At 33.3% G+C, this 26404-nt stretch overlaps 3 protein-coding genes and 1 long non-coding RNA gene across 10 annotated transcripts; 1 reads left to right on the forward strand and 3 right to left on the reverse strand.

Annotated features, from left to right (window-relative positions):
- Nucleotides 1-1507: 1507 nt before the first annotated feature.
- Nucleotides 1508-8967, reverse strand: LOC105834422 (ceramide synthase 6). Of its 4 annotated transcripts, XM_028189181.2 has the most exons (9): nucleotides 8610-8967; nucleotides 7036-7225; nucleotides 6399-6516; nucleotides 6045-6157; nucleotides 5626-5956; nucleotides 2952-3070; nucleotides 2719-2863; nucleotides 2464-2601; nucleotides 1508-2256 (listed from the first exon to the last, which is right to left on the reverse strand). In XM_028189181.2, exons 2-8 carry the CDS (start codon nucleotides 7212-7214, stop codon nucleotides 2479-2481), a joined length of 1128 nt encoding a protein of 375 aa, XP_028044982.1. In that variant the 5' UTR covers nucleotides 7215-7225; nucleotides 8610-8967; the 3' UTR covers nucleotides 1508-2256; nucleotides 2464-2478. The 4 variants fall into 4 exon arrangements, with proteins under 4 accessions (XP_028044982.1, XP_012532346.1, XP_012532344.1 ...); XM_012676892.3 differs by having other exon boundaries at nucleotides 1508-2601; nucleotides 8747-8965; XM_012676890.3 differs by having other exon boundaries at nucleotides 1508-2601; nucleotides 8610-8964.
- A 917-nt stretch (nucleotides 8968-9884) lies between these two features.
- Nucleotides 9885-15647, reverse strand: LOC105834417 (beta-1,4-glucuronyltransferase 1). Of its 2 annotated transcripts, none has more exons than XM_012676884.3 (6): nucleotides 15415-15647; nucleotides 14704-15055; nucleotides 13721-13946; nucleotides 11335-11723; nucleotides 10973-11174; nucleotides 9885-10298 (listed from the first exon to the last, which is right to left on the reverse strand). In XM_012676884.3, the coding sequence occupies exons 1-6, from the start codon at nucleotides 15506-15508 to the stop codon at nucleotides 10086-10088; spliced, it is 1476 nt and encodes a 491-aa protein (XP_012532338.1). In that variant the 5' UTR covers nucleotides 15509-15647; the 3' UTR covers nucleotides 9885-10085. The 2 variants fall into 2 exon arrangements, with proteins under 2 accessions (XP_012532338.1, XP_036142174.1); XM_036286281.1 differs by having other exon boundaries at nucleotides 13721-13970.
- Nucleotides 15648-19412: 3765 nt separating this feature from the next.
- On the reverse strand, nucleotides 19413-21307 carry LOC114253951. Of its 2 annotated transcripts, none has more exons than XR_003625380.2 (2): nucleotides 21179-21307; nucleotides 19413-20341 (listed from the first exon to the last, which is right to left on the reverse strand). It is a non-coding gene; the product is annotated as an uncharacterized LOC114253951 (long non-coding RNA). The 2 variants fall into 2 exon arrangements; XR_004963085.1 differs by lacking the exon at nucleotides 21179-21307 and adding an exon at nucleotides 20920-21001.
- Nucleotides 21046-26216, forward strand: LOC105834418. 2 transcript variants are annotated; one of them, XM_012676886.3, is made up of 5 exons: nucleotides 21046-21532; nucleotides 24239-24478; nucleotides 24567-24899; nucleotides 25419-25640; nucleotides 25886-26216. In XM_012676886.3, the coding sequence occupies exons 1-5, from the start codon at nucleotides 21169-21171 to the stop codon at nucleotides 26101-26103; spliced, it is 1377 nt and encodes a 458-aa protein (XP_012532340.2). In that variant the 5' UTR covers nucleotides 21046-21168; the 3' UTR covers nucleotides 26104-26216. The 2 variants fall into 2 exon arrangements, with proteins under 2 accessions (XP_012532340.2, XP_012532339.2); XM_012676885.3 differs by having other exon boundaries at nucleotides 21169-21532; nucleotides 25847-26216.
- Nucleotides 26217-26404: the final 188 nt, after the last annotated feature.

The following is a 26404-nucleotide window of genomic DNA, read 5'->3' on the forward strand; positions in this document are numbered from 1 at the left end:
ACTTAAATTTATATAAAATAAACAATGTAAAAATTATCTTTTTAATTATTAGTTTGTTTTTCAGTATAACTATTATTTATTTTATGTTAAACAGAAATTTTACAAAAGCAACTAATAGTATAAAATGTATGGACATATTTTATATATTTTTATATGTTTTTATATAAAAAACTTTCCTCCGAGGGCATATACTTTTAATTGGAGCCACAAAAAAGAAAGGATTTTTCAAAGCCAAAAGACAAATTATATAAAAATGTGACTTTTTGCATAATAAAGTACATTTTTTGTAAATAATTCTTATACAAATTTTATTACAATAATTTTGTTGAAAAATCTTTCCCTTCCTTTCACCATCGTGTAGTCAGCTGTGCGGTTACAATAATTTTTCCTTCCCTGTTCATTTGAAATACAAAAACTAAACGGCATCTTAAAGAAGAGAAAATTTCCTTGTCATTGTCGTATCCAATTTTTGAAATTTGAATTCAATTTTTTTTTAAACAAACAAAAAAAATAATTTTTGTCAAAAATCGGCAATCTAACTTTAAAAAATCACCATTTTGTTTCAAATTCGCATTTTAAAAATCGGATACGAAAATGACAAAAAAATTTACTCTTCTTTAAGATGCCATTTGATTTTTGTGTTTCAGATGAACGGGCAAAGAAAAATTATTGTAACTGCTACAGCTAAATCATGCACGGCTGACTACATGATGGTGGAGGGAAGGGGGGGGGAGATTTTTCAACAAAATTATTGTAATAAGATTTGCATGGAACCTATAAAAATGTACTTTATTATGCAAAAAGTCCCATTTTTATAGTTTGTCTCTTGGCTCTAAAAAAAAATTCAAGAAAAAATGTCTTCTTTTTTGTGACTCTAAAGCTGCCCCCTTTAAAGCGATAAAACAGACAACTTTAGGATCTTCTTGAGGCAACATTAATTAACATATTTTATCGGTCTTTTTATGAATCTGCGTTGTACAAGTATAAATACAATATTTTTATTATATTGATTTATTTACAAATTATAATTGGTTTTAAAATTTTGTCAACTAAATTTACAATTTCTCATTGTGTGAAATATAAATGAGTGAAACGCCGATTGTAATTGTAAATAAATGGACTATCGAAGTTGTGATATAATGAATATAGGCAATCTTGATTTGAGATTTTATTTCGTTGTATATTGAACAGTAGCATATTTTGCGTTTTATTTCGAAAAAAGGTCTGTGATCATTTTAGAATAAATATGGTGGTGATATGTCATTATGGATGTTCTTCGTAACTGCACTTTCTGTATGTAAAATAAGAGATGTATAATTAGATGAAGAGAAAAGGAGGAAAAGATGAAAAACTTATGACGCGCAAGAACGAGCAATTTTGGCTGCTCACCAAATAGCGGATATTTCAAACGGTTATTACTATACAATGAAGTTTCCCTGTAATTCGTAATCATTTTTTATATATATTAAAAAGGAGACAAAGAGCAAAGAAGCAAAAAACAGGAGAGTCCAAGAATCAATAGGGAAATTTTATTGGCGATACATGAAATGATTACGAGTGCAGTATTATGTAAGAATAATTAATACCGATGATTCGTGAAGATTCGTGTGTAAGTACACAACGTACAATTTACGTAACATTTATTCGTTGATATAGATATATATATATAAATGCAAAAATTTTTGTTTAACGGTTCAAACGATATAAAATATAATATCGCAAAGTATATTGCGATGGGCTTAAACTAAATTATATCATCGCAATTTGTAGATCATGCTCTAGCGCTCTAGTTTAATCGAACTTCGCATTTTCAAGAAATAGAATAAGAGAAAATCGTGTGATTAATTAGTAGAAATTTATTATTAATTAAATTGATCTTATGCTTATCGATCACTGACTGATGTTCACAAAGTATATGAAAATAAATAAATACATTTTTCAAAGTAGTTACGCACGACATTAGACTCTGAGAAAATATCGACGGAGGTCAGACACCGAATGTCTTTGGTCCATTCTTATATCTTAACTAAATATTAAAAATTCGGTCAAAAAAGGAAATATATACTTAATAATTAATTCTTAAATAAGATGAAATTATATAAATTAGCAGTACAAATTATTGACGTTTCACGGTTTACCCTCTCTTGTTTTGTTTCTTTCGTTGTTCTTCGTGCACTCCTAAGCGCAAATACACTTGAAACTGAGAGGACTGCAGGCAAATTTGTGACAAAGCATTCAACTATTTTAAGGGAAACACTAAAGAGAAATTGAAAAATATATATATTAATTACTCTCATTTTTATGAGAGATTAAATATGTATGTATGTAATGTTAGCGCCTTGGATACAACAGTAAAGTCACACTCGAGATTCTATTGTACTTGTAGGAAGAAAGATTTAGCATCTGGCTAAACATCCAGATAAATGTTCTGCCTTGGGATGGACTTTTAAAACAATAGCTTACGTAGTATGTGCTTTGTTAGTGGGCTTTCGGTTTCAAATTTGACTTGTTAATGTAATTTGTGGTGTTGTTTATGGGAGTATTATTGACTGAAGTGTCAGATACTTCGTCGCTGCTATTACTGCGAATATCACCCTCCATCTGCAATAGTTATCCACAAGAAAAAATTAGCATATAAATGTATGTTCATTCATTAATATCGAAAAAATATCCCAGTGAACGTGCACGCGACAATTTATATAAATCAGTAGCACATACCTGACCAGCATTTAAAGCCCGGTATGCAATCTTAAGGATTAAATAAGTCCAAATCGCGTGGAGAAGCAGTAGTAAAATTAATAAAGAATTAAAGATATAATATGCAGGGAACATCGGTACTATCTTAGGCGCCTCTATAGATGTACTGTAATATGTAATAGATCCGAATTAATACCATATATAATATAGCCCGAAATATCTTTAATCAAAAATCTAAATTTATTAATACATACCTATAAATTATCCAAAATGGATACACACCAATACGCGTTACAACCCAGAGAATTGTAAATATGGCAAATATACAATCACAAACTTTTTGATAATTTGCATACTTGGCCATTTTTGCCGCCTGCGCATAAAAAAAAGAACAATATTAATTAAAAATCAACTGATAAAAATGTCAAACGTAAGCGAAAGAAGCGCTGATAATGAAATTAAAACAGATCTTGATGCCTGATAATAATTTTGTTTGAATTATATAATTCCTTGGTTATGTAAACTGCATGCTGATTATTTCATAATTTTGAAACACAGTCTTGAAACTAAAGCAAAATACATAATATTATAAATTAACTTGACAATTAAATCTTTTATTTAATGTATAACTATACAGTATTTTTTTCTAAGATGCTTATTAGCATAAAAAATATTAAAATTGCTTGTCAGTTTAATTTGTAATACGTATTCTGATTCAGTTTTCACAGATTATGTTTCAAACTCGATAATGAACAGTTTCATGAGCTGAAAATTGTCACAATTTACGCAAATTTATGTTAATTACACTGTTCAACACTATTTTTGTAACATAAATGTGTATAGTCATTTTCCACGTATTTTTGCCTGCTGAACACGAATTTGTTGTCAAAATTTGTCTATCACGTTATAATTTTGAGAAAAATGGTGTCAAAAGAGCGAAAAATGACGATTTTAGTGGTTTTCAAGACGTTACAACACTGGCATTAAATTCTTTTAACAAATTTTGTTAATACTCTTCAAAAATATCAACTTTTAGCTTTAGAATGCACTTTGGTTCGTTTCCGTATGATTTTTCATTGTCGAGATATCTGAAGTGCAGCACAAATGTAAAACACACATATATACACACGCACGCACGCACCCTGCACGCACGCACCACGCACGCACGCACGCACGTACACAGCAGACAGATAGACAGAAAAAGAGAATACACTTAAATACACATACATGCACATGAGATCAGATCACGTCGTTGATCTCGGGTAATGCCAAATACGGTTGTCTCCTTATAATCTTTCTGTCATTATATTTTATCATTTCATATTACGTTTTAATTTATATAATCCTATTATATTATATAAGTAGGAAAGCACTTACTTTCCACATAATGCAGTATTAAAATGGAATAAGATGACTTTTGCACGTATTTTTTATGTATGAAAAAGAGTAAATTAAATTATTATATTTCGAAAACGAAAAATCATTGAAACAAACCAAAGTGCATTTTAAAGTTAAAAGTTGATATTTTCGAAGAATATTACCAAAGTTAAAAGAATTTAGGTATTACAACGTCTTGAAAACCCTCCAAATCGTCATTTTTAACTTCTTTGACGTCATTTTTCTCAAAATTGTGACGTGATAGCCAAATTTTGACAACAGATTCGTGTTCAGCAGGCAAAAATACGTCGGAAATGACTATTCGCATTCGATTACAATTGCTGATATTTCATCATCTCAAATTTACGCATACACCTACGTATATTATATATATATTATGATTTTCTTCTTTTTTCACATTCTTTAGCCGTCAAAATATATTGGGCGCGTTCAACAGACGGAGCGGATCAGTGAGCGCTCAGTGATTCTTTACTATGATTGGTTCTTGCTTTTAGTTCTTCGTTGGATTTAGAAGCAGAAACCAATCATAGTAAAGAATCACTGAGCGCTCTCTGATTTGCTCCGTCTGCCGAACGCGCCCATTGCCGTTGCCCGACTCTCACCCCGAGGAGGTAAACGTGAATTAGAAAGTCTTTTCTTTTTTTTTTTAATTTTTCGTACTTAAAAATTTTTTTGTTTTTTTTTTTCAAATTTAATTTTTTTTAAAAATATTTTTACAAGCCTTGTTTCAAAAAATTTCATGGCTTATAAATTTCATAATATATTGAAATAGAATTTTTTTTTTTAATAAAAAATACAAAAACATTCAAGTTTGAAAAAATACAAAAAAATTTTAAGTACGAAAAAATAAAAACAAAGACTCTAATTCACGTTTATCTCCTTCCAGCAATGAACACTTGCTTATTTTCTACATTATTTGACAAATCATGTTTTTTCGCATTTCTTGAAAGAAACCGCTATTATTTATATTGATTATGTATTATTATAATCTCGACTCACATAAAATAACAAGCTTATGTATTTTTAAATTATTTTGAGATTTTACAAGAAAAAAAGCAAGAAAATCAAAAATATTTTGGTTACGGTTTCCATCTTTTAACCGCCATATTAAATCCGCCATGTTGAATTTTTGAAAAATTGCAATGGAATTTAAAAGAGCAGATATTTATTCCACGATTTATCTCTATTGCAATGGTCCTGCAAAACATTTTTGCATCCAAAATATGGAATTTTCAGAAAAGTGTCAAAAAATATTGTTCTTTTTTGGAAAAATGGGCTATAACTTTTTTTTACTTGCTTTGTAGGTCGCCGGCATTCGAAAGGAAGGTTTCAAACTATCGAAAACGTTATGTCGAGTTTTTTTCACGTCTATGTAAAAAGTTAGAGCATTGAACGTGGAGAAAAAGTAGTGAACATTTGGGACGAAATGGGTTAAATCACCAGATGTTGCCGCTTCTATCACTTATATTAAAAAAAATGTATATATCTAAAAATATAGGATATTGAATATATTTTTTTAAGCACTCTTACCTCCAAGAATATATCTGCGCAATCGTGCACAAGTAAGACCAGACTGCCGATCCTCGTTAGATTTCCGACCCACGAGAAACACATAAGTGCAATAGTTGCTATGTGATGAATAAACATCTGCCAGAAATCTTTCCTCTTTATATCGAAGAATTGAGAAAAGCTTAATGCCCAGTAAAATGCCATTGATATCATATAATACCACCATATATCACTAGTAACAGGGTGATAGGGGTAATTGTAATAACACGCCTTTATGTCCCAAAGCCATGGTTTGTCCCACAAGACAACAAGGCCATATAAGAATGAATAAGCATAATAAAAACATCTCCAACTAAAAGAAAAAAGATCGTGCGTGTATATGATTTGATAATTTGACGTTTATACACACTGTGTAACAATGCATTAAGACAATGACTAACCAACTTTCGCAGAACTTTGTAAGAGTAGATGGCTTATCTTGAGAACGACGTAATCGAAGCCATCTCTCTACTTGCCTTTCAGTCCAATCTAATTGTTTAGCCAATCCCAAAATCTTAAAACATAAGTATGTTAAAACATAATTACAAATGTTAATGTAACAAATAGTAATACACCAACTAGAGTGCTTTTTAATCTAACTTTCAATACTATTGTAATACTTATATCTCTTACTATGATTCAAAAAAAACTTTTTCTATAAAAATCGTTATTGATCATTAATCATAGATCATAGATCATAAATTAGTAGTTATATATCTAATATGGCATTAAATTTTTTTACATTAATTACTCACCTGCTTGTACTTTGTTTTCTTACTAAGATATGCTTTTTCTAATATCTCATTGGGCACTGCCCTTTTACTCCTGCTATTTTTTATACTAAGCGATCTTCCAAAGGGAGCAAACCAATACCTATTTAAAAATAATTAAAATTTAAAAATAATCTATTTAAAAATTAAATAAATTATATATATACTTTTTAAATATTTGTGTATAAATCTTTTGTATTATATATTTTTTAAAGATTATATTTTGTAACATATATCACTAACATAATCCCCAATATATGTAAAAATAATTTCTTTAAAAATAACATGTGACTTAAAAATATATAAAACATGATTTAAAGATAAAAATCAATTTTATAAGATGTAAAATTTATTAATATGACCAATGCAATAAGTGTATATTACTTAAAAATTTATACATATTTTTATTGTATATTAAATATTATATTTTGCACGAAATTTTATCAACATAAATTTTCCAACGTGTATAAATCTAACAAAGAATTTGATTGAATGCATTTAATGCACCCTGCATTCAAAAATTTGCTATAACTTCTTTGAAAGTGTGTTGTTATAATTTGAAGATAAAAAAATATATATGAACTTGTTTACAGGACCAATGCAATAAGAATAACGAGCTCACCTCTCAAGAGTATATCTTATTCCTAGAAGAACAAATGCCATGGGCAGCGGATATATTAAATGCTGATAATTAGCATACTTATTGTCCGCATTTGGGCTGATGTCCTCCCATGTGATGTTGGGAGGCAGCCAAATATCCGGTGACCAGAAAGCGGCCGATATATTTGTGAAAATATTCATTTTTCTATTACCTGCAAGCAAATATTCATGACACAAAACAGAAATGGCTAACAATATAGAGTAAAACCGAAAAACTTTATAATGTATTAATAAATTACTGCAAATAGTACACTAGTTTTATATCAAGAATCACAATGGGTGATTTTTTAACAAGTATGAATATCCAATACGATACTAAACACAATAGAAAGAAGTTTCAAAAGGGAATTGAGGGAGATTACGCCACAGAGATTAATTCATAAATCATTCATGCCGCCGCCTATACTAGCGTGATTGAGAAATATTCCACACGCGCGAGTGAGAGAAAGAGAGAGAGAGAGAGAGAGAGACACACAAAGAGACAGAAGAAAAGAACGTCGAAGGGAGATCTCGGCGACAAGGCAAGTCCGCGGAGACACTTACCCGGAGCCGCTTCGTCATGTAGCACGCGCGATCCGAAACGTGCCAACGGACGGACGAAAGTGAGGCGAGAGCGAGCGAGCCGAGCGAGCGCGTGCTCGTGCCACGGGCTCCGTTTCGGCGGTGTGCTCTGTAAAACGCGCGCGCGCGCGGGTGCGTGCTCCGATTAGCGCGGCCGATTAATGAGAAAGGGACGACGTGAGATAAGGCGGGGAGGCGCGGTGTAGGGAGAGCTAGACCCGGCAAAGCCGCGTACGCCTCGTAACTGCTGCCGCCGCTGCTCCGAAACTCGCTATCATTACAACCGCGCTATCAACATCCCACCACCACCACCACCACCACCACCACCACCACCACCACCACCACCACCACCACCACCACCACCACCACCACCACCACCACCGCCGTCAAGTCGCCGTCACCACCACGAGGCGCGGTTATGTTACAATCGATATAACGAGCCTATCACCTCGTGACCATTCTCGCTCGCGCTCTGACGGTCACGTCGCTACTCGACTACTGCCACCGGCGCCACGCCACACGCACGAGCCGAACGAAACACCTTCAATTAATGATTATACCGCGCACGATCCCGTTTGCCGCTGTGCGTACGGTAAAGTGCACGCGTGTCCGCACTCCGCGTACGTGCGTGCGTGCGCGGGCGTTGGACGCTCCGTTCCGGCGAGAGACGCGCCCGGCAAGGACGCGGCCGCATCCGCGCGGTGGAAGATGGAAGTTCTCTCTCTCTCTCTCTCTCTTTTTCTCCTGCCTATTCTCGCCCCGCTCCGTTTTTTTTTTTCCTATGTGGACGTCGCCGGAGGAATCGGCAACGCTCTCCCTCCGGGGTGCCACCTTTATTCGACGATTCGATATTAGTTCTACTCGTGTACTTTAGTTGCACTTTTTGGTTTCACTTCTTACGCCTTCGCGTAAACACGTATTAAATATTACGTACATGTGCATATATACGCTATGCTGCAAATCACACATACATACCGCACACACAGCCTGTATCAGTCGGGAGGGGAGCGGTCGCCGGGGTGACTCATCGAGTGGCCACGAGACCGAGTCGTTAGATCGATCGTTGGATCGGCGGCGATCGGAGATTCACGAGATTTACTCGTGTTATTTACCGTTCGTATCGCTACGTGTTGACGGAACGCATTTTCCGAATTCTTCCGGTTGATTTCGACTGAACGTCCCGCACTGAAGTCGACAAGAAAAAACAGCGGCTTCCAGCGACGGGGACAGAGGGAGGATGGTCTCTCTCTCTCGCCGTCTGCTGCCACACGAAAGGCACTCCAGAGAAACAGATCGTTAGAACTGCGGTTTAGAACGCCATTGATCACCGGCGTGCGCGTCGGCTGGCTTCCCGTTAGACGTTTCCGGCGACCAATAGCGGCTCACCCTCAACGCGGTCGCGTTTGAAAGAGCCAATCATCTCGTGGGACGATTTGAATTGCCTTTCGCGATTCGCGCGAAGAGACGCGCGAATTAGCGTTTGGAACGGCTTCGATCAGACCATGATTAATTTATCAAGATACTTAAATTATTATCTTAACACAGGAAAAGAATGATTAATTTTTTGTTAATTTTTGCTTGATACAGTAGAAAGAAGATTAGAGACGATGAATTACGTAGTCCGACACTTATGCTTCAAGCAATTCTGCCTTTTGAATTAGTTGTCGATTAATTTAATTTGACTCAGACAGTATTTTGCGTTAATGTAAATTAAATTATTATTTATTTTATTGTGAAAAAATATTAGATTAAGATAAATTATGCAAATAGAATTTTGTTGTAAATATTTGTACCGGTTAATTAAATTATAACTATCTATTGTTAAAGTTAATCAAACTTTGAAAAAAATTCTATACAGTACAGAAACACGTAACAATGTTGCAGCATTGTTTCAAAAATATTGTAAAAGATAAAAAATATTTAAAAATATCCTCTGCTTTACTCGCGTGCTACCGCTATCAGATAGACATGGCGTAATTATATTTAATGATACGTAAATTATATGCAATTATGCGTAAATTGTACCACAGTTCACCATTAAAAATCATACAAAATGAAATAAGAGATGCGTAGCATTATAAAATTTTTCACCTATATATTTTAAATATCTTTTAGAAATGTCTTGAAAATATTTTTAATAAGATATCTTTTAGATTTTTTCACAAAAAATTTTTTCTTTATTTGATGTAGAAATGCCCTTCGCACTTAAAAATTATTTTGGTAAAAGTTTGGTAAAAATTTTGGTTCATATTTTCAGTAAAAACAGCCTTTATTTCCGCGGTGAAAAAGCGATCGGTGCGAATTCGTACCTTAGTCTAATATAAAATTTGATATGACTAAAAAATATTTTTTCTATCGTATACGGATACAGGCATCGAGCGTGTCGAATCGGTCCCTCTTCATTATTTCTCTTTGTTTCAGAAAGGCTTACGCGTCGAGATCTCGAATATCTCATTGCGCGCATCTACGATTGATCGGATATTGTTTGATTAAACGCTTTATCACGCGTTGGTAAATCTTCGCGTTCTTCTTCTCGTGCGGCCGGAAAAATTCCTGTGTGGCCACATTGATCTTGTGCGTTTTTCGCTTGATTCCCGGAGTATGCACTAAAAAGGCACCATCGAGCACGACCAGACGATAATTCAGAAGACACATCTCGAACATCTGCAATGTAAATAGAAAATAAAAAATAGAGGATTTGGAAAGTTACCTAGGATGTGCAGATAAAATGAACACCTAATGGAATGTTTCCTGTTAAAATAAAAATTAATAGAAAACGATAGGGACCGATATGATTTGCCTTATCTTGAATCTTATCGTTTCTTGTTATAAAGCTCATTCGGTTTTTATATTCCGAAAAAAATATTATCATTTCCTATCTGATATAAGTAAATTCAATCGTTGGAATACGACAGAATTCTTGTATCAACTTACTGTTCTTTATTATTTTGATTTTAATATTGTAAACAAATTTAAATTTTTTATAATTTATTTCGAATATTCATAATTGAACAATATTATGTACGTATGGAATATTTTTTTCAATTCGACTTTTTAAATATTCAAGAACTTTGTATAGTAAAATATTTGACAAAAAATGATTACCGAGTCAAATCATACGGATACAATATTCTATAAATATATAGAAATAATCTTGAAAAATGTAATTCTTATTAAGATACCCAAGGTAATGTACATTTTAAAAACATAAGAATATTCTCAGAACAGCCTTTGAAAAAAACTTCTATGAACATTTAATCTTTCCATAGTGGATGATTTGAAGTGTTCCACGAATTAATGTGGCTACAGGATATAACATCGACTGGGTTGTCTTGTACCTGGGCCATCTTGTCCTGCTTGCCCTCCCAAGACATTTCCTCCGTGTAGAGTGGGTCGTCGCGCGTGCCGATAAAGACCGGCTCCCACCTGTGATGCGGGTATTCCCTTTTGGTGACGATAAGCGGTCGGATCTTACCCGGGTCTGGTCTGATCAGCCACCTGGTCAGCCCGGGAAATCGCTGGCAGTGCGGACAAATAAACCTGCGAGGGGAAACCGCGGGTGTCTCGTTCCGTTATTTAACGCCTCGACATGGATACTTTACTAAAAGAATTCTTAGAAAGTACGTGTGTGTGTGTGTGTGTGTGTGTGTGTGTGTGTGTCAACAATTTTAAATTTAGGACATTCAATTCCCGTATGTACCTATGGAAATACACCGCCAGGCCGGCTCGGCAGGCGGCGAGCAGCTCGCGCTTCGTCGCTGGCGGCGGTTCATTGGACTCTATTTCGAATACGGGCACGACGAAGACCACGCCGACTTTGGGCGGTCTCTGGTGCACCATCTCCATGAAGCCGGAAGCCAGCCGCGCGCTCGGCAGCAGCTCGATGTCCGACACCAGCACGCGGGACGTGTTCGCCACCGTTCTCGCCACGTTCCGGGCGACGTTGATGGGATATGTCATTCTCCTTTTCCGCCTCTCGGTCTCGGCTTGCCGTCCCTGGAGATCGGAAGCGGCGCAATCGCCCTGGGCACGATCGATCGCGCCCAGAGCGGGCGGTCGACCGGCCGGAAACACCATGTGGACGGAAACCTGCGATCACCGGGTCATTAATTATTAGAAACGTACGATTACATTGAGAATGCGAATTTTGTGTGCGAATCGTATAATATGCGAGAAAAGGGCGGAGCGAAAACGTAATACCATGTCTCAAGCACAAACATCTGTAAAGGGGAGAAAAAAATCCAAAGTTTTTGTTCATGTATAGAGGAAGATTCCCTAATATTGGCATAGGTCTCATAAAAAGGCACCTCCTTATTTCTTGGAAACTAAATATTGCATTGTATTAACACTGATACAAATATAATCTATTTATTATGTGATTAAAGCGACAAAAATTTATAATTTATACATCCTGCATAAAACAAATTGAAAAGAATTAAAAAATATTGACTTTTTGCAAAAAGCAGAATTCAGAAGATATTCAATTAAATATTCGGAATTCTGAACTTGAATTCTATTCTTTGAGGATTCAATAATTCGCATTTAATTGCAATAAGAGGCATTCAAATAAATGCGAACCCTCGCATTAAAAAAGATTTACTTCACTGCTAATTGTTATCGGATTCTATTCTCAATGTCGCACTGAAAAATATTGGCCACGATCTAATCCGAGATTTTTGCAAAGCAGAATTCACGATAAAATCTCGTGAATGCAAAACACTATTTTTGAATAAGACATTTTATGCAGGGCATTTATGGCTTTTAAAAGTGCTTTGCATTGAAGAAGGCTTCTAGAAATTCTTACATACATTAACTCGTAAATATTTTGTACAATGACTTATTTGTATAATACTCATGTTAAAAGAAAAGAGACCGAAAATGTATCCTATTATGTCAGTTTTAGAGTCTAATCAGAAATTTATTTTTAGTTATAGTGCAAAAACGTTAATTATTACAAAATATGAAACAGTATTATAAAAACTGTTGTATCGTCCATAATAGAAGCCACTTTTTAGTTTACATTTATGCTTCCAAATTTTTATTTTTAGCTTTTAAGATATGCTATCCAAAAACAAAGTGGTATGCCAGTATTATATTACTTCTCTCTTTCTCTCTCTCTCTCTCTCTCCCTATATATACAAATATATATATATATATATATATATATATATATATATATAATATATTATATATACAATATGTGTGTGTGTATATATATATATATATATATATATATATATATATATATTCTAAAAAATATTATACTGTATGCGTAAACAGTATTTTATATTATTAGACTAATCAAACTAAGGAACAGATATTTGTTTATTAACATTTAATTCTATGAAGTCAACATTTTATTAATAAACTATTAATTTATGAACATATCATTTAAGTTGTGTTTATCATTATAAATTTATCGTATTGAAGATATTCTGCAATCTAATAATTTTATACGTTAATTATATGTCTACGTTAATTATCTAAAGTCTTTAATCGTAAAATAAAGAAATATACGTTCAGTGCTTATGCAATTTTTGATTATGTTAATTGGATTTACGTATTCTTAAATGAGATTAATTCAATTCATATTCCACGCAGATGTAAATGATTATGCTAATTGCAAGCAAGCGTGTCGATATAACGGAATTCGCGTCTATCATGCTTTCAACAGACTTTCATATTAGTTCCTTTGTTTGCATGTCACGTAAAAGTTTCACGTTGTATTCAGCAAATTATTTCAACTGCAAAGAAAAGCTGAAAAAATTCATCTACTCTTTATTTCTATTTCATTATTTAAGCAAGCTACGATATAAAATAAAGTAATTTTTACTAAAAATGCTTAATAAAACTAACAAAAAAAACTTTGTCTATAAAAAATTTCGCTTGTACGATGACAAAGCATTCGTAATTCTTCTTATTCAGGTGACCTAAAAGCGCACGTCGTGTGGTTTCCCGGGTCCCCGCGTTATTAACGAAAGCGTAAAAACTTTGTGAGTCGGCGGAGCGTAGCGTCGCGCTCGACAGTTCGACACACACAGGAGAGAGATTCGCGATGATCGTGACGAGGAAGTTGAGGAGGAGACCTTGTACATGGCAGGCTCGCAACGACAGGCTCGATCAAGCTGAGCGACAGCGAGGCCGGCGTCGAGGCCTGGCGCGAACACCGCCAGGCTGATCGGTCCCTCCCATCGTCTGGCCAGCTCCACGATCCCGTAAACCTGATCGGCGGTGGCGTGCGTAGACAGCGTAACCTGGGGCAAACTGTATGTTGTCGCGTTGACGGCACCGAGCAACACGAACGGCAGAACCCTGCATGGAGAAAAAGAATTCTCGCTGTCGCAGCGAAACCAACCGCATAGTACATTCGAAAGCAACTAAACACTCCGCCATTACAACATATGGTTTACTCGTTTCATTATTAAAAAGAACTTTGCTGCGTAAAGTCATTTGTAAGAGCTAAATATCCCCAATAAAACAGTACATGAAATCCACGTTGAATCCACGTAGAATCCATATAGAAACGTGGATTCCACGTGGCTCTAACGTACTGTTTTATTGGGGATGCAGCTAGAGCAAATTTAATTTCAAAGTCAACCTCAGATAAAATCATCGCAGTATTCTCGAAACAAATACCTCCCCCCCCCCTCTCCCCGTCCAGATAATGATTAACGAAATTTGCCGTGACAGCATTAAAATATCGGCCGTGCGAGCAAACTTTTTTTCCGTACTCTGTTTTCGATATTGAGCATTATCACCTTTTAGTGCCAATTACTTTATCGATATCAGTTATATCCACGCAAATACCAACTAAAGTTACATAATTGTTAGTTATATAATTTTATACTCAATAATATACTGTTATATAACTTATAACAGTAACATAATTTATAACAGATGCGTAATTGTTAAAAGTTATATAACAGTGACATTGTCGAGTCATAGTAAATTATAACTAACATTTATATATAACAGTTATATAATTGGTTTGCTGGGATAGTAGGACGGATTAAGTTTTGCGTAGAGAAGCAACGACGACGATCTTTCGTAGATGTAGTTTGCTCGCTACCTATAGGGACTCTTCTCGCCGGTTTCGGGGCTCCAGATGAGCTTGGATGACGGATAGGAGAGGATATCCGGCAGGCCGTGGTACCATCTGCAGGCGCTCTCGTTGCGAGGTTGCTGACTCGCCATATACATGCCCGCCGCGTAGACGGGCGGTTCCGGTGGACCGGTGTCTTGCTGCGAGCTCGCATGGCTACCGTCTAACGTCGAGATGCCACCGTCATCGCGATAAACAAGCGTCGTCGTCGGCAATCGGAGGTCGCGGCCGAACAGCAGACGGCCGGCTACCAGGAGAGACAGCACCAATGTCGGCCATACCAATAGCTTGCGAGCGAGGCTGCGCATCGCTTTCTCGTCTAAGGATATACGTTTAGTCTTAATTAACTTAATTGATTCAAAATCTTTCTGCCTGTCTTATTAATCTGTAAATAACTGAGGACTAAAAGGACAGGATGGGTAGAACAATGAGGTTCTTTTAACTCAGGTTGATATCATCTAATAAATATTAAATCTATGAAATTGGTCTTTCCAGGTAGAGGACGATCGCAGCGTAAGGTTGAAAAATGGATCATTCTACTTCATTCTACTTCAACATTCGGTCATACTTCTGACAACGTGGTGCTACTTTGAGGAGAATAGATTTTAAGCACGCGGGTGAAACTAGGACTCGACAAGTTTGACAAGAGCATGAAAGAGACGAACTATCTGAACGCACCTCGGTTATTCTCCCCGATCTCCTCGTCGATCGAGAACGTTGGAACGATGTTCCATATTATACAGACACAAGCGGCTGGTCCTCTGAGGAACATCCGCCGTTGAACTGGCACGATGTGATGTTTATCGAGAAGATGCAGACTGCGAGGCGGATCGATGCCGCGCAAACGCGTTGGCGAACCGCGAAAGCACAACACGGGCGGTCGAGATGCATAATAGACTGCAATTGCAGGTGGAATAGAAGGTACAGCGTCGTTATTGGATACAGATTTTAACTGGATTACGTCCCGGATTGCCTATCGGTGCGGTGAAGTGCACCTTAAAGACTTTTTTTATTTTGACTTCAATCGTAGCACATATAATTAGTTCATGGAAAATATGCCTTTAGATCTTTCCTTAAGAAGTTTGAATGTGCATGGAAGTTTTTTAAGAAGATAGATATCTATTGTGAAAATATACTTAAAAGTGTACTATCTTATATTAGGTGTTCTAATAACATTTTCCAAGATATTATTCCTATATATATGTATAAAATAGAATATATTGTGGTAATCGTTCTATTATATAATATTTGATGTCGAAAAAGACAAATTTGAAGAATGTTTCCTAGAACATAATGTTATTTAATTAATACATATTATTATTTAATTAATTATGAATATTCGAAGTTTAATTCCAGAAAAAATTCATATTTTTATAACTATTTATATAATATATGAGTATATTCTATATATTTTTACATAATGTCTATTTAAAAATATTAGTGTAGAAAGACAATTAACACGCTTTGGTAAAAATAAATTATTGTAATAATTGTAAACAACTTTGAAATCGTTGAATCAGAAAATGAAAATTATTGAAAGAAATATTGTTGAATATATTTCAGTATAAATCATATTTATAATAACCATACATTATGAATTCTATACATGTAAAGATAATATTAAAAATTTGGAAAAAGTAATGAAAAGTAATGCAAAATATAATATTTTTAGAAATTTATTAATAAAAATTGAATACTAAAATATGCTAAAATATGTATGATTTTTTAATAAAAATAATTATTAAAAATATTGTAAAGAAAAGAAAAGTAGTGCAAAATATTTATATAGACTTGTTAACAAAATTGTATATTGAAATATTCATATTATGAATTCTAAAGACAAATAATGAAAATGTTAGAAAAGTAAAGAAATAGAAATAAAGCAAACAAGTAAGTAGTAAGTGAAGTTTTATTTAATCTTTGCAAGTTAATCGTAATTCATGTGTATAAATTTATAAGTTGTTATAATTACAAATGTTAAATATTTACGTACAATATTTACGATTTTTAATTTTAAAAAAATTAAATTAAATTATTTGTTTCTTTATAATTTTAAGACTTACTCGAATTACTTTATTCTAATTTATTCATTTATAACATTATATTTTTAAAATAAATTCTTCTGAATAGTAATTTTCATTAACTTTGTTGCGTTTATTAATTTTAATTTTTAATTTTACTGAATATTTCATATATCTTTATGTTTTGTATTGAATTATTATTGAAATCTTAATGAAATATTGAAAATGCATCACTAAATGAGATTTTCACATGCGTTAATATTTGTGATAATATTTCAATGCTATTTATTATAATTTCTATAACATATTTTTATAAAGAGGGATCTATAGAATATAAATATATTACCGAGGAAAATATTTACAGAATAATCGGATTATTCTATTAAAAAGTAACAAACGAATTTTTTACGATTGTTTAGATCAGACAAAAATTCGACTATATAGTGTTGGAAATTATAACTTTTTAGTTAAACAAAAATCATAAACCAACCAAAATTCTACAAAAGTTTGTAATAACGAAAAATATAATAATCTATTTATTCAAATAATACATTATGGAGAATATTGTCAATAAGAGTCAGCACTAGATATTCGTACGCAAAAACTTTATTTTAAATGATGATAAGCGCGTTGTAACGAGAACGCAATTAAAAATACGTCATTGCGTATATCGAGTACGCAAACGTTTTGACTTCTATTTTAAATCCTCTTCAGTGCAAAGTATAAAAACGCAAGATTATCTGTAGTTGTATGTTACATCATTTTCTAGAGTTACAAAAGCAGATGTCGAAAAGGCTTTAACTTATGGTCCATCAGTCAAGTACAGTGTATCAGAACAACGGTCATTAAAATAAAAAGACGGAAAGAAAAGATAAAACTGTTATAATTAGAAGATATGATTTTGTTGGTGTTAAACAACGGAATATTTAGTGCTGACTTTTATTGGCAATATTCTCCCTAACATATCGTTCGAACCAATAAAGCTTTTTTTATTTATTTAAAGTTATTTTTGTTTTTTTCGATTTTCTTTCTGGTTCTTAATATATAATTTATTATTTTTATTATTATTATATTATATCTATTTATATATAATTTTTCTTATAAAATTATAAGATTTATTGTTATAATTATTGTTAGAATATTATAAGATTTAACAAATGCGAGTTTTTACTTATACGAACATAGATTGTGTGTAGCATTGACTGTATACGGAGTATGCCCTATAAGTGTGTTATTGAATCATGCTATTCTTGTTTTACACTTAACAAACAATAATAAAGCTATGACGTAATAGCACTGCTAGCGACCATTTCGAAGGCTTTTTAGTTCCAAATCTATTCTAGTACCAAAAATATCAAGCATAGAAGAAGAAACACATTCAAGTTTATGTAAAAGATTATATATTCAATTCTGATAATAAAGAAATTTCAATTTTTATATTAGATACACCAAAATCAAAACTAAAACAATGTTATATCCTACTTTTTTGTTAAAGAGCATAATCATAATTAAACTAGAATATTTTTTGTTTGAGTTCCCCATTTTCATGAATTTTTAATTTAATAGTAGATTTCCATATAAATTTTTAAATTTCTACGCAAAGTGAGGTCCATATCACCCCACGCTGAGAGGCAGATCTTCTCTCCTGTTCAAGATTTTAACATTATTGTGTTATATGTATATATGAAAATAATATGAAATTTATATTTAGTAAAATATAAATTACGTTATTCAATATACATCTATGATTAACTTTATTTGTTAATAATTAGTTAATAACGAGCTAAAACCTTTTGATTGTTATTCAGAACGATTACTTTAATATATGTATGTTATTGAAGTCACTTCTAATATGCAGTTTTATCAATTATTTTATACGTGTATCAATAAATTTCAGATTTATGATCGTCTCGCATCTACGATACTCGCGAAGGAAACAAAGTGCCGCACGGACGAGGACAATGTACGCGCAAATAACAAGGTCAAATGGTCGATAATTCAATAAGAGAATGTTTACCGTAACAATATCGGTAAGACGTATGTTGTGAGTAGAGCTGAGCCTACCGTCTTACGCACGCAAAAAACGATAAAAAATTATATCGAAAGAATCCGCAAGATAAATGTGACGGTTGGATTAATTTCTGCTTCTAATCATCGTGAAAACCGACTTGATTACTGTGTATTACAGAACTCGGTGCTATAAACTGGCGTGGTATCGCGTGACGCGTTAGAACAACCCTGCTTTGGTTGCGGCACGGCATAATATCGAACCGGTGGGCAAAACCGGGTTTTACCGCGCGCGCGATCACGCGCGGGATCCATGTCGCGGGAGCGTGTCTAATCCGAAGGTGGTAGGACACGTGTGCAATTAGTTATAGACGGATAAGGCGATACGTGAGGATCGCTTAGTTAGGGGCGTCGTCATTGATCCCAAGGCCGCGATCTACTTTTAGCGGGTGTTCACAGGAGAGTATATACGAACGCGCACATCATACTTTTTCCGGTCGGTTCCGTTCGGTGCAACGCGCCTCCAATGCACGAGAATTTCGCTCCATCACGGAGTCAGTAATTCCTGGAGCTTCTGAGACGTCGAATCCATTGCTGCTCCGTTTCTTTTTCTTTCTCTCTCTCTCTCTCTCTCTCTTTTCTCTCTTCTTTGGCAGTAACAAAGGAACATTAAATCAATCTTTAACAAAAGAACATTAAATCAATCTTTTAAAACATTTATTTTGTGTGTGTTTTATGACATAACATTTCATAAATATTTTCGAATTGTTTTCAAACTCTATAACATAATATTCCTAAACGTTATTTTGAGTGTTTTACTCAAATATTTTTCATAATAACGTTGTAAACATTAAGAACTATGTATTTGAAAACGTTAATGTTCTAAAGTGTCATTATAGTAATATTGTATCAATGATATCTTGCTTTCCATTCTTTATCTGTTCGATTGCTAAATTAATAAGTAGATAAATTTTGTAACACTATTTGACACTTGACGAGGTCAGATAAATGTGTTTACGAATACAACGTAATCGGAAAAAATATTATTAACGCGAATGTGAGAATGTTATATTATATTATAAGTTGTGACACATGATACACGATGGCATATGTGGGATTATCAAGTTAAACAGTCAGTTGCCGGCATAATTTGATGCATTATGTATTCAACGGCGTGGAGATAGCGGGATTATTAATGGAACGTAAACCATGTTTCCGTGCAAAGCTCATCGATCCGTCTCCTCCTATGTACTATGCTTTATGAATAAGCAAAAAAATTCTTACGAGGAGTAGTAGATAAATTAAAGTTGCGGCCGACGGAAAAGTTTATCGAGATCGGGGAAGGTCGGGGTCTGTCCGCGCGTGAAACGAAGTAACTACCTGTACGATGATTAATGCCTGGCGCACAGTTGGCTAACTGAAAATAAACGACATGAAAATAAACGTCAACTGCTGTCGCTAAGCGTGAGGCGGAAATAAAGCTACAATAAGTAATAAGGACACTAACGTGAATTTGTTCCGCGGAAAATTGAGTTCAAGGCTCGACCGAAAACCCCTCAGCAGAGCGTGTAAGATTCCTTCGAAGGAAATATTAAAAGTACGGTGACCATATTTCTTTGAGAAAAATAAAGGACACTTTTACAAACAAGTGCAACGTAAATATATTTTTTAGAAATATATATTTACGTGAAAAAGATAAAATTTTATAAACTCAAATACAAATATGTAAAAAAACTAACACATCTATATTTAAACATTATATTTTATATAACATATATAAAATAATATACAAAAGTGATATTAGGAGAGAAAGAGAGAGAGAGAGAGAGAGAGAGAGAGAGAGAGAGAGAGAGAGAGAGAGAGAGGAAAAGATATTGTTATTAATCTCAGATAGTTGATAAAATTTTTGTTAGTTACGTGTAATGTATAAAGAATACTAAAGACTAAAATTTATAGGACACATAATTAATAAGAAATTTTTAGAAATAAAGGACAAAAGTGAGTTTTCTAAAAAAAATTTTAAGAACACCGACTTAAAATAAAGGATTGTCCTCTATAACATTCCAGAAAACAACTAAAGTTATATAACTGTTACATAATTGTTAGTTATAACAGTTATATAACTTGGAGTTTTTGGGATAGGACGGATAGTCACCGTAATTAAAAGAGCACTTAAAAGAACTCCGGAGGGATGAATCGATTCAACAAGTGCTCAGACACGTCACTGTCTAGTTTACGGAAATCTCTCGGGAAATCGATAGGTGTATTAAAGTAAGCGAGGTGCGTGCAGCCTTGTCGTCAATGTTGAGTGAAATATGTACGATCGTATGATCGAGCGGAAGATCGCCGGACACAATCGCGGGGTTTACGGTGGTTATAGCACGGCGCATCTTGACCTTAACCGATGGACGTACCCCTTTTCCCGCGGCCGCCGGTTATCGGGGATGTCGCGACACCCCTCAGTGACGTGCCGAGCGTCGCGAAGCTACCACGCGTTCCGGTGTCCGGTGTCGCGGTGTCCGGTCCACCGTGCGTACGCGGACGATATGCCGTGCCTTTCTTACGATCCCCCTCGGGCACCATCACCACCACCATCACCAAGAAGCGACGTCGCGTCTGCAGGAACTTGGTCCACCCGCGAGTCAAGACCGCGGCCGTTGTCAAGGATGCTGCACGTCGTCGCATCACCGAGTTTTGCATGAGAATGACGGAGCGTCGCGCAAAAAACGATGAGAGAGACGATGACGACGATGTCGTTTGCGGAATCGGTGGGTGTTGGGTTCTTAACTTGAAAAAAATGTTGGAAAATTTGGAAGAAATGCGCTTTTTCCAATTTCTTCCTTATTGTGTATTTTCCAGAGTTTTTTTTTTAATAATATTAATTTTAATCATAATAGTTAAAGTAATTATTAATATTAATTATTAATTTTATTAATATTAATTATTAACTTTTTTCTATGTTAATGGTTTTAAGTTTATATTAGCTGAGAATATTAAATAATAGAAAAATGATATTTATTACCAAAATTTGATGCAGACCGTTAAAGGAAATTTACTTTATTAATATATTTGAAACATTAAACGTTAAAATAAATTTTAGGCTAATGTAAGGAAAGTATCCACATAGCACGGAATATTACGATAATATCACAGAAATATTGTTCTCCCATTACAATAGTACAGTGAAATATAATATAAATATTGCAGAAATATTACAAAAATATTACTATAATATTAAAATGTCCGCCGAAATGGATCACAGCATTATAATGGTGATATATCATGAATGTATTACTGTAATATTTACGTAGTATTTTTGTAATATTGCGAAATTTAGTGTTTTGGATACTCCTTCGACATTTATAAAAAATATGACTTCAAAGATGAGAAATTTACATTAAAAATTCTACACCATTTTCAAATAAAAACATCTAAATAAAAAAATATTTTTACTAGATAGTTTTAACACATTTATAAAATATTTTGACAACTGTTTCATTGAATAAATAAACAGCAAAAAAAATGAATGTATAGTATTAGAATCCAGTTATATTCGTTTACGGCTATTAATTCATTAATTGTCAAGGAAAAAATTTAGTTTTTACAGTATTTTACAAGTGTTGAAACTGTCAAAGTGTTTGTTCATCTAGATATCTTTTACTTAAAAATTGCATGGATAAATTTATAGTGTAATTTTTTCGCTTCTGAAGTTATATTTCCAAACTATGTTTAATTTAGTATTTATAGTTAATTTATAATATAACGTGTAAATGTACTCATTAATGACATTTTAACATTAGATTGAGTTGAAAAATAGGTGGAGTAAGCTTTAAGCTAAGCCGTAAGAAATTAATCAATCACAATCAATTATTTTTTTAATTTTTGTCTGCAATTTATCAATTTCTTACGGGTTAAAGAAGCTTCAAACCTTTGAACTTCTTTCTTTGAAAGTTTTTTAGTTAACTTCGAAGATTTAAGGATTTGCAACTTTAAATTCGTTCGAAGCTTCGAAGTTGTCAAAAAGTAATAGCTACTTCAGACTCATTTTGAAAGCGATAATTTTTTATTCATAATTTCTGTTTTCTATTCCTATTGCCGTTCCTTATCATTGTGCGATGAAATTCAATCAATTATTATAAATTAATAATTAAACAAAAACAATCATTTAAAAAATTAATTAATATAATTATTAATTATTTTTAACTGTTAATCGTAATTAAATTAATTTTTTTTAAATGATTGATTCTGTTTCTTTAATAAATTGATTATTTAGAAGAATAATTTAATAAAAATAACTATTAAATTTTTAATTTAAAATATTGATTATTAATCATATTATTGTATAAAATGTACATGAATAATCTTAATGCCACTTTCTTCTTTAAAACTTTAAAAAATGTTTAAAAAGTCGAAAACAAGATTTCGTTGAAAATAACTGTAGATCTTCTAAAAGATATTTATAAACATTTTTAAAAATTGTATTTTTTGTCTATAAAATATTTTTTAGATTTCTAAAAGATATCTTCAAGTTATCTCCAGTTATCTAAATAATATTTTAAAATGTTGCATACGATATTATTTAAGTCGCTAAAAGATAATTTTTTGAGAAAATGTAAGATATCTAAAAAAAAAATATTTTTTTGTTTATATACTTAAATCCCACCAAACACCAAGTTACATGTAACGTACCTGTTAGTTATAATTTCCCACTCAACAATATAATTGTAATATAACACGTGTGTTATATTGCAATTATATTATTGAGTGAGAAATTACAACTAACAAGCACGTTACATGTAACTTTGTGTTTGCTGGGATAGCACAGAGAGTTTTTTAGCTGTTTCATTCGTCAAGATCATCTTTTTCCATAAGATAGAAAAGGATATCATGTAAAATCAGTGAAAATTAAAATAGTTATAACTCAGCAACTGTTTAGTGAATGCGTTTTCAATTTTTTGCAGTACATTAGGAAAACTAAAAGAACAATTTCACAAATTTTTAGCAACTTTGTATCATTTTGAACTTCAGTCCGATACATCCTTAAGGCTTACTATTGTCTTTAAATTTTCTAAAAAAATTTAATCAAAGAAAAAAACAGGTTTTCTGTTGTTTTTCAGAATTTGTAAAGAGACATAGAAAGAAAATATAATTGCTATATCATGTTATACTATATGTATATAGTTACATATATAGAAAAAGATAGTATAACTTTCTTTCAATAACACATGTTGCTAAAGTTTCAAGCAATCGATCACAGCTTACTAATATAGCTATGCTAATATAGCTATCATCGTGAACTTAAAGAAATATCAACTTGACATTTTCTTTCGTAATTGAAGAATTTCGTAATCATATTTTAATTACCTTGATATACTGTGTGGCACTTTGAACTTTAAAAAAATCGATGATTTCAAAATATGCCTTATGTATTATTATATATTTTTTTACTTATATACACGTGCATTCAAAAATAGACATTACGGATCCACCGACCACGATATCCTCTTATGAGATCTCACCTCGCTTAAAAAACGGCGTAATACGGAAATGGACAAAGTCCGTGACTGTCCAGACCATAGAAGGATTACCGCTGCGACTGAGAATCCTACCATCCCTCAGAGACATCGAAGAGGATAATGGAAATTCTACGGGGAGATTCTTAAGATTTTGGAAGTATCTTAGGTTTTTGGGGCGACTGTCGTTATCGCAATTCGGTACGAGTTAGCTTGAATTATTACATAATATTTATTAACATAAAAATTTCTCGTTAAAGCGAGCCAATTAATTTATAATTTGTCACAGGTCTTCTGTGGCTGCTCGTGATATGGATAGTGGCGGGCGCGGCGGCGTTTTGCGCCACGGAAGGTCCTCGCGAACGCGAACAGGTCGTGTCGCTGAAGAATATGCAAGCAGATTTAGCAGTCAGCTTGTCCACGGAGTTGCGTCAATTGCGGACAGAACAGGATCAGGATGTGGAGCCACTGTGGAGCGAAAAGGTCCGCCAGTACGTTGCCAAACACGAAGAGCTCCTCTTGGTTGCCGTGAGTTCCGGTTACGGTGAAGGTGGTAATAGCGGACAATTGTGGACGTTTCCCGGTTGTGTGTTGTTTGCCATATCGCTAATTACCACTTTAGGTATTATACATTAATTAGAATTAATTCTTAATAAGCTTAAAACAAAAAAAGACTATTCTTGTTTTGAGAATGTTTTTATTTTTATAACGTTAAATATGCTTGAAATATTAATAATATTGAGATAAAAATATAATATTTTCCTGAAATTTAAGATTATCAAATTTTTTATTATCAAAACAAAAAAGATTATCATTGTTTTATATAGTTTTATATGTAACAAATATATTAATATTTCTACTCATATTTATAACTAAATTAAATAATAATCTGGCTTGAACATAATTTAATCTTCTCTAAAGAATTTGATAATTTTAAGTTTCAGAAAAATATTGTATTTTGATCTTAATATTATAATAGTCATTTCAAGAGTGATCAACATTTTGAAAATAAAGATATTCTCAAAACAAGAATATTCTTTTTTTTCATGTAATTTTTACATAATTAAAAATATGAATTTTTTCGTTCTAAAAACTGCATTGAGTGTTCTTTTTCACTAAATATTTTAATAAATTTTTACAGGTTTTGGAGCGCCAGTTCCGCGAACTACCGCTGGTCGCACAGTAGGAGTGATTTTCGCCATTATCGGAATTCCTGCACATTTCCTTCTTATATTGAATTTCGGCCTTATGGTGGCTTTTGGCCTACAAAGATACGCGCTTGCCAGACGAGGCGTGCAACTTAATAATGCAGAATCTAGAAGGATGCCTAGATGGATCAAGATAATGTCGTTCGTTTGTTCAGGTAATTTTTTATCATAAACCTACATAAAAATTTCGACTGCGATTATCGCTACTTGTTTATTTTTATAAAGTTTAAAAATTGAAATAAATAAAATACAAAAATAGTTATATATAATACATATATATGTGTGTGTGTGTGTGTAAAGTATAATGATTTTGGATAATATAAAATAAATGTAATAATTAAGAAAATCTTGGGATTTCTAGTCGCTTACTATATTTTGGGAATATTGTGTTTCGGCATAGCGCGATCGAGACCGATCGCGGCGAGTGTGCTGTTTCCGTTGGACTTCACTGCGGCAGGCGGTCTCTCTACCATTGCCGGTCACGTACGAATATTGTACGGCCTATATTTGGAAGGCGCTGTTACTATCGCTGCGATAGTGGTAGCTATATTACGAGTATCGGCAACGCAGAGTCTCACAAACGTTGGACTAAAATACGGCCTACTGATCGAATCTTAATCTGTATAATTAAAAAATTTTCAGCCTCTTGTACATACGTAATTCCTTATATTGCGTTTTTCACTGTTACTCTGATGTCAACCTCAATACAGTAAACAAACTGTTGACGAATAGTTATAATTTGCCCTTGATCCTTGGACTATCTGTATAGTTATGAAACACAATTACGATAAAACTAGATTATGTAGATGTGTTTTTAGGTGATAAATTTTTTATTTCGCAAAATAAAACGCGCAATAGTTACATAGTCAAATTAGATAGGCATCTTTATATAGCCAAATTTTTTATACAATTTACATTC

This window comes from Monomorium pharaonis, chromosome 4, assembly GCF_013373865.1.
Source record: "Monomorium pharaonis isolate MP-MQ-018 chromosome 4, ASM1337386v2, whole genome shotgun sequence".
NCBI classification, from domain to species: Eukaryota; Metazoa; Arthropoda; class Insecta; order Hymenoptera; family Formicidae; genus Monomorium; species Monomorium pharaonis.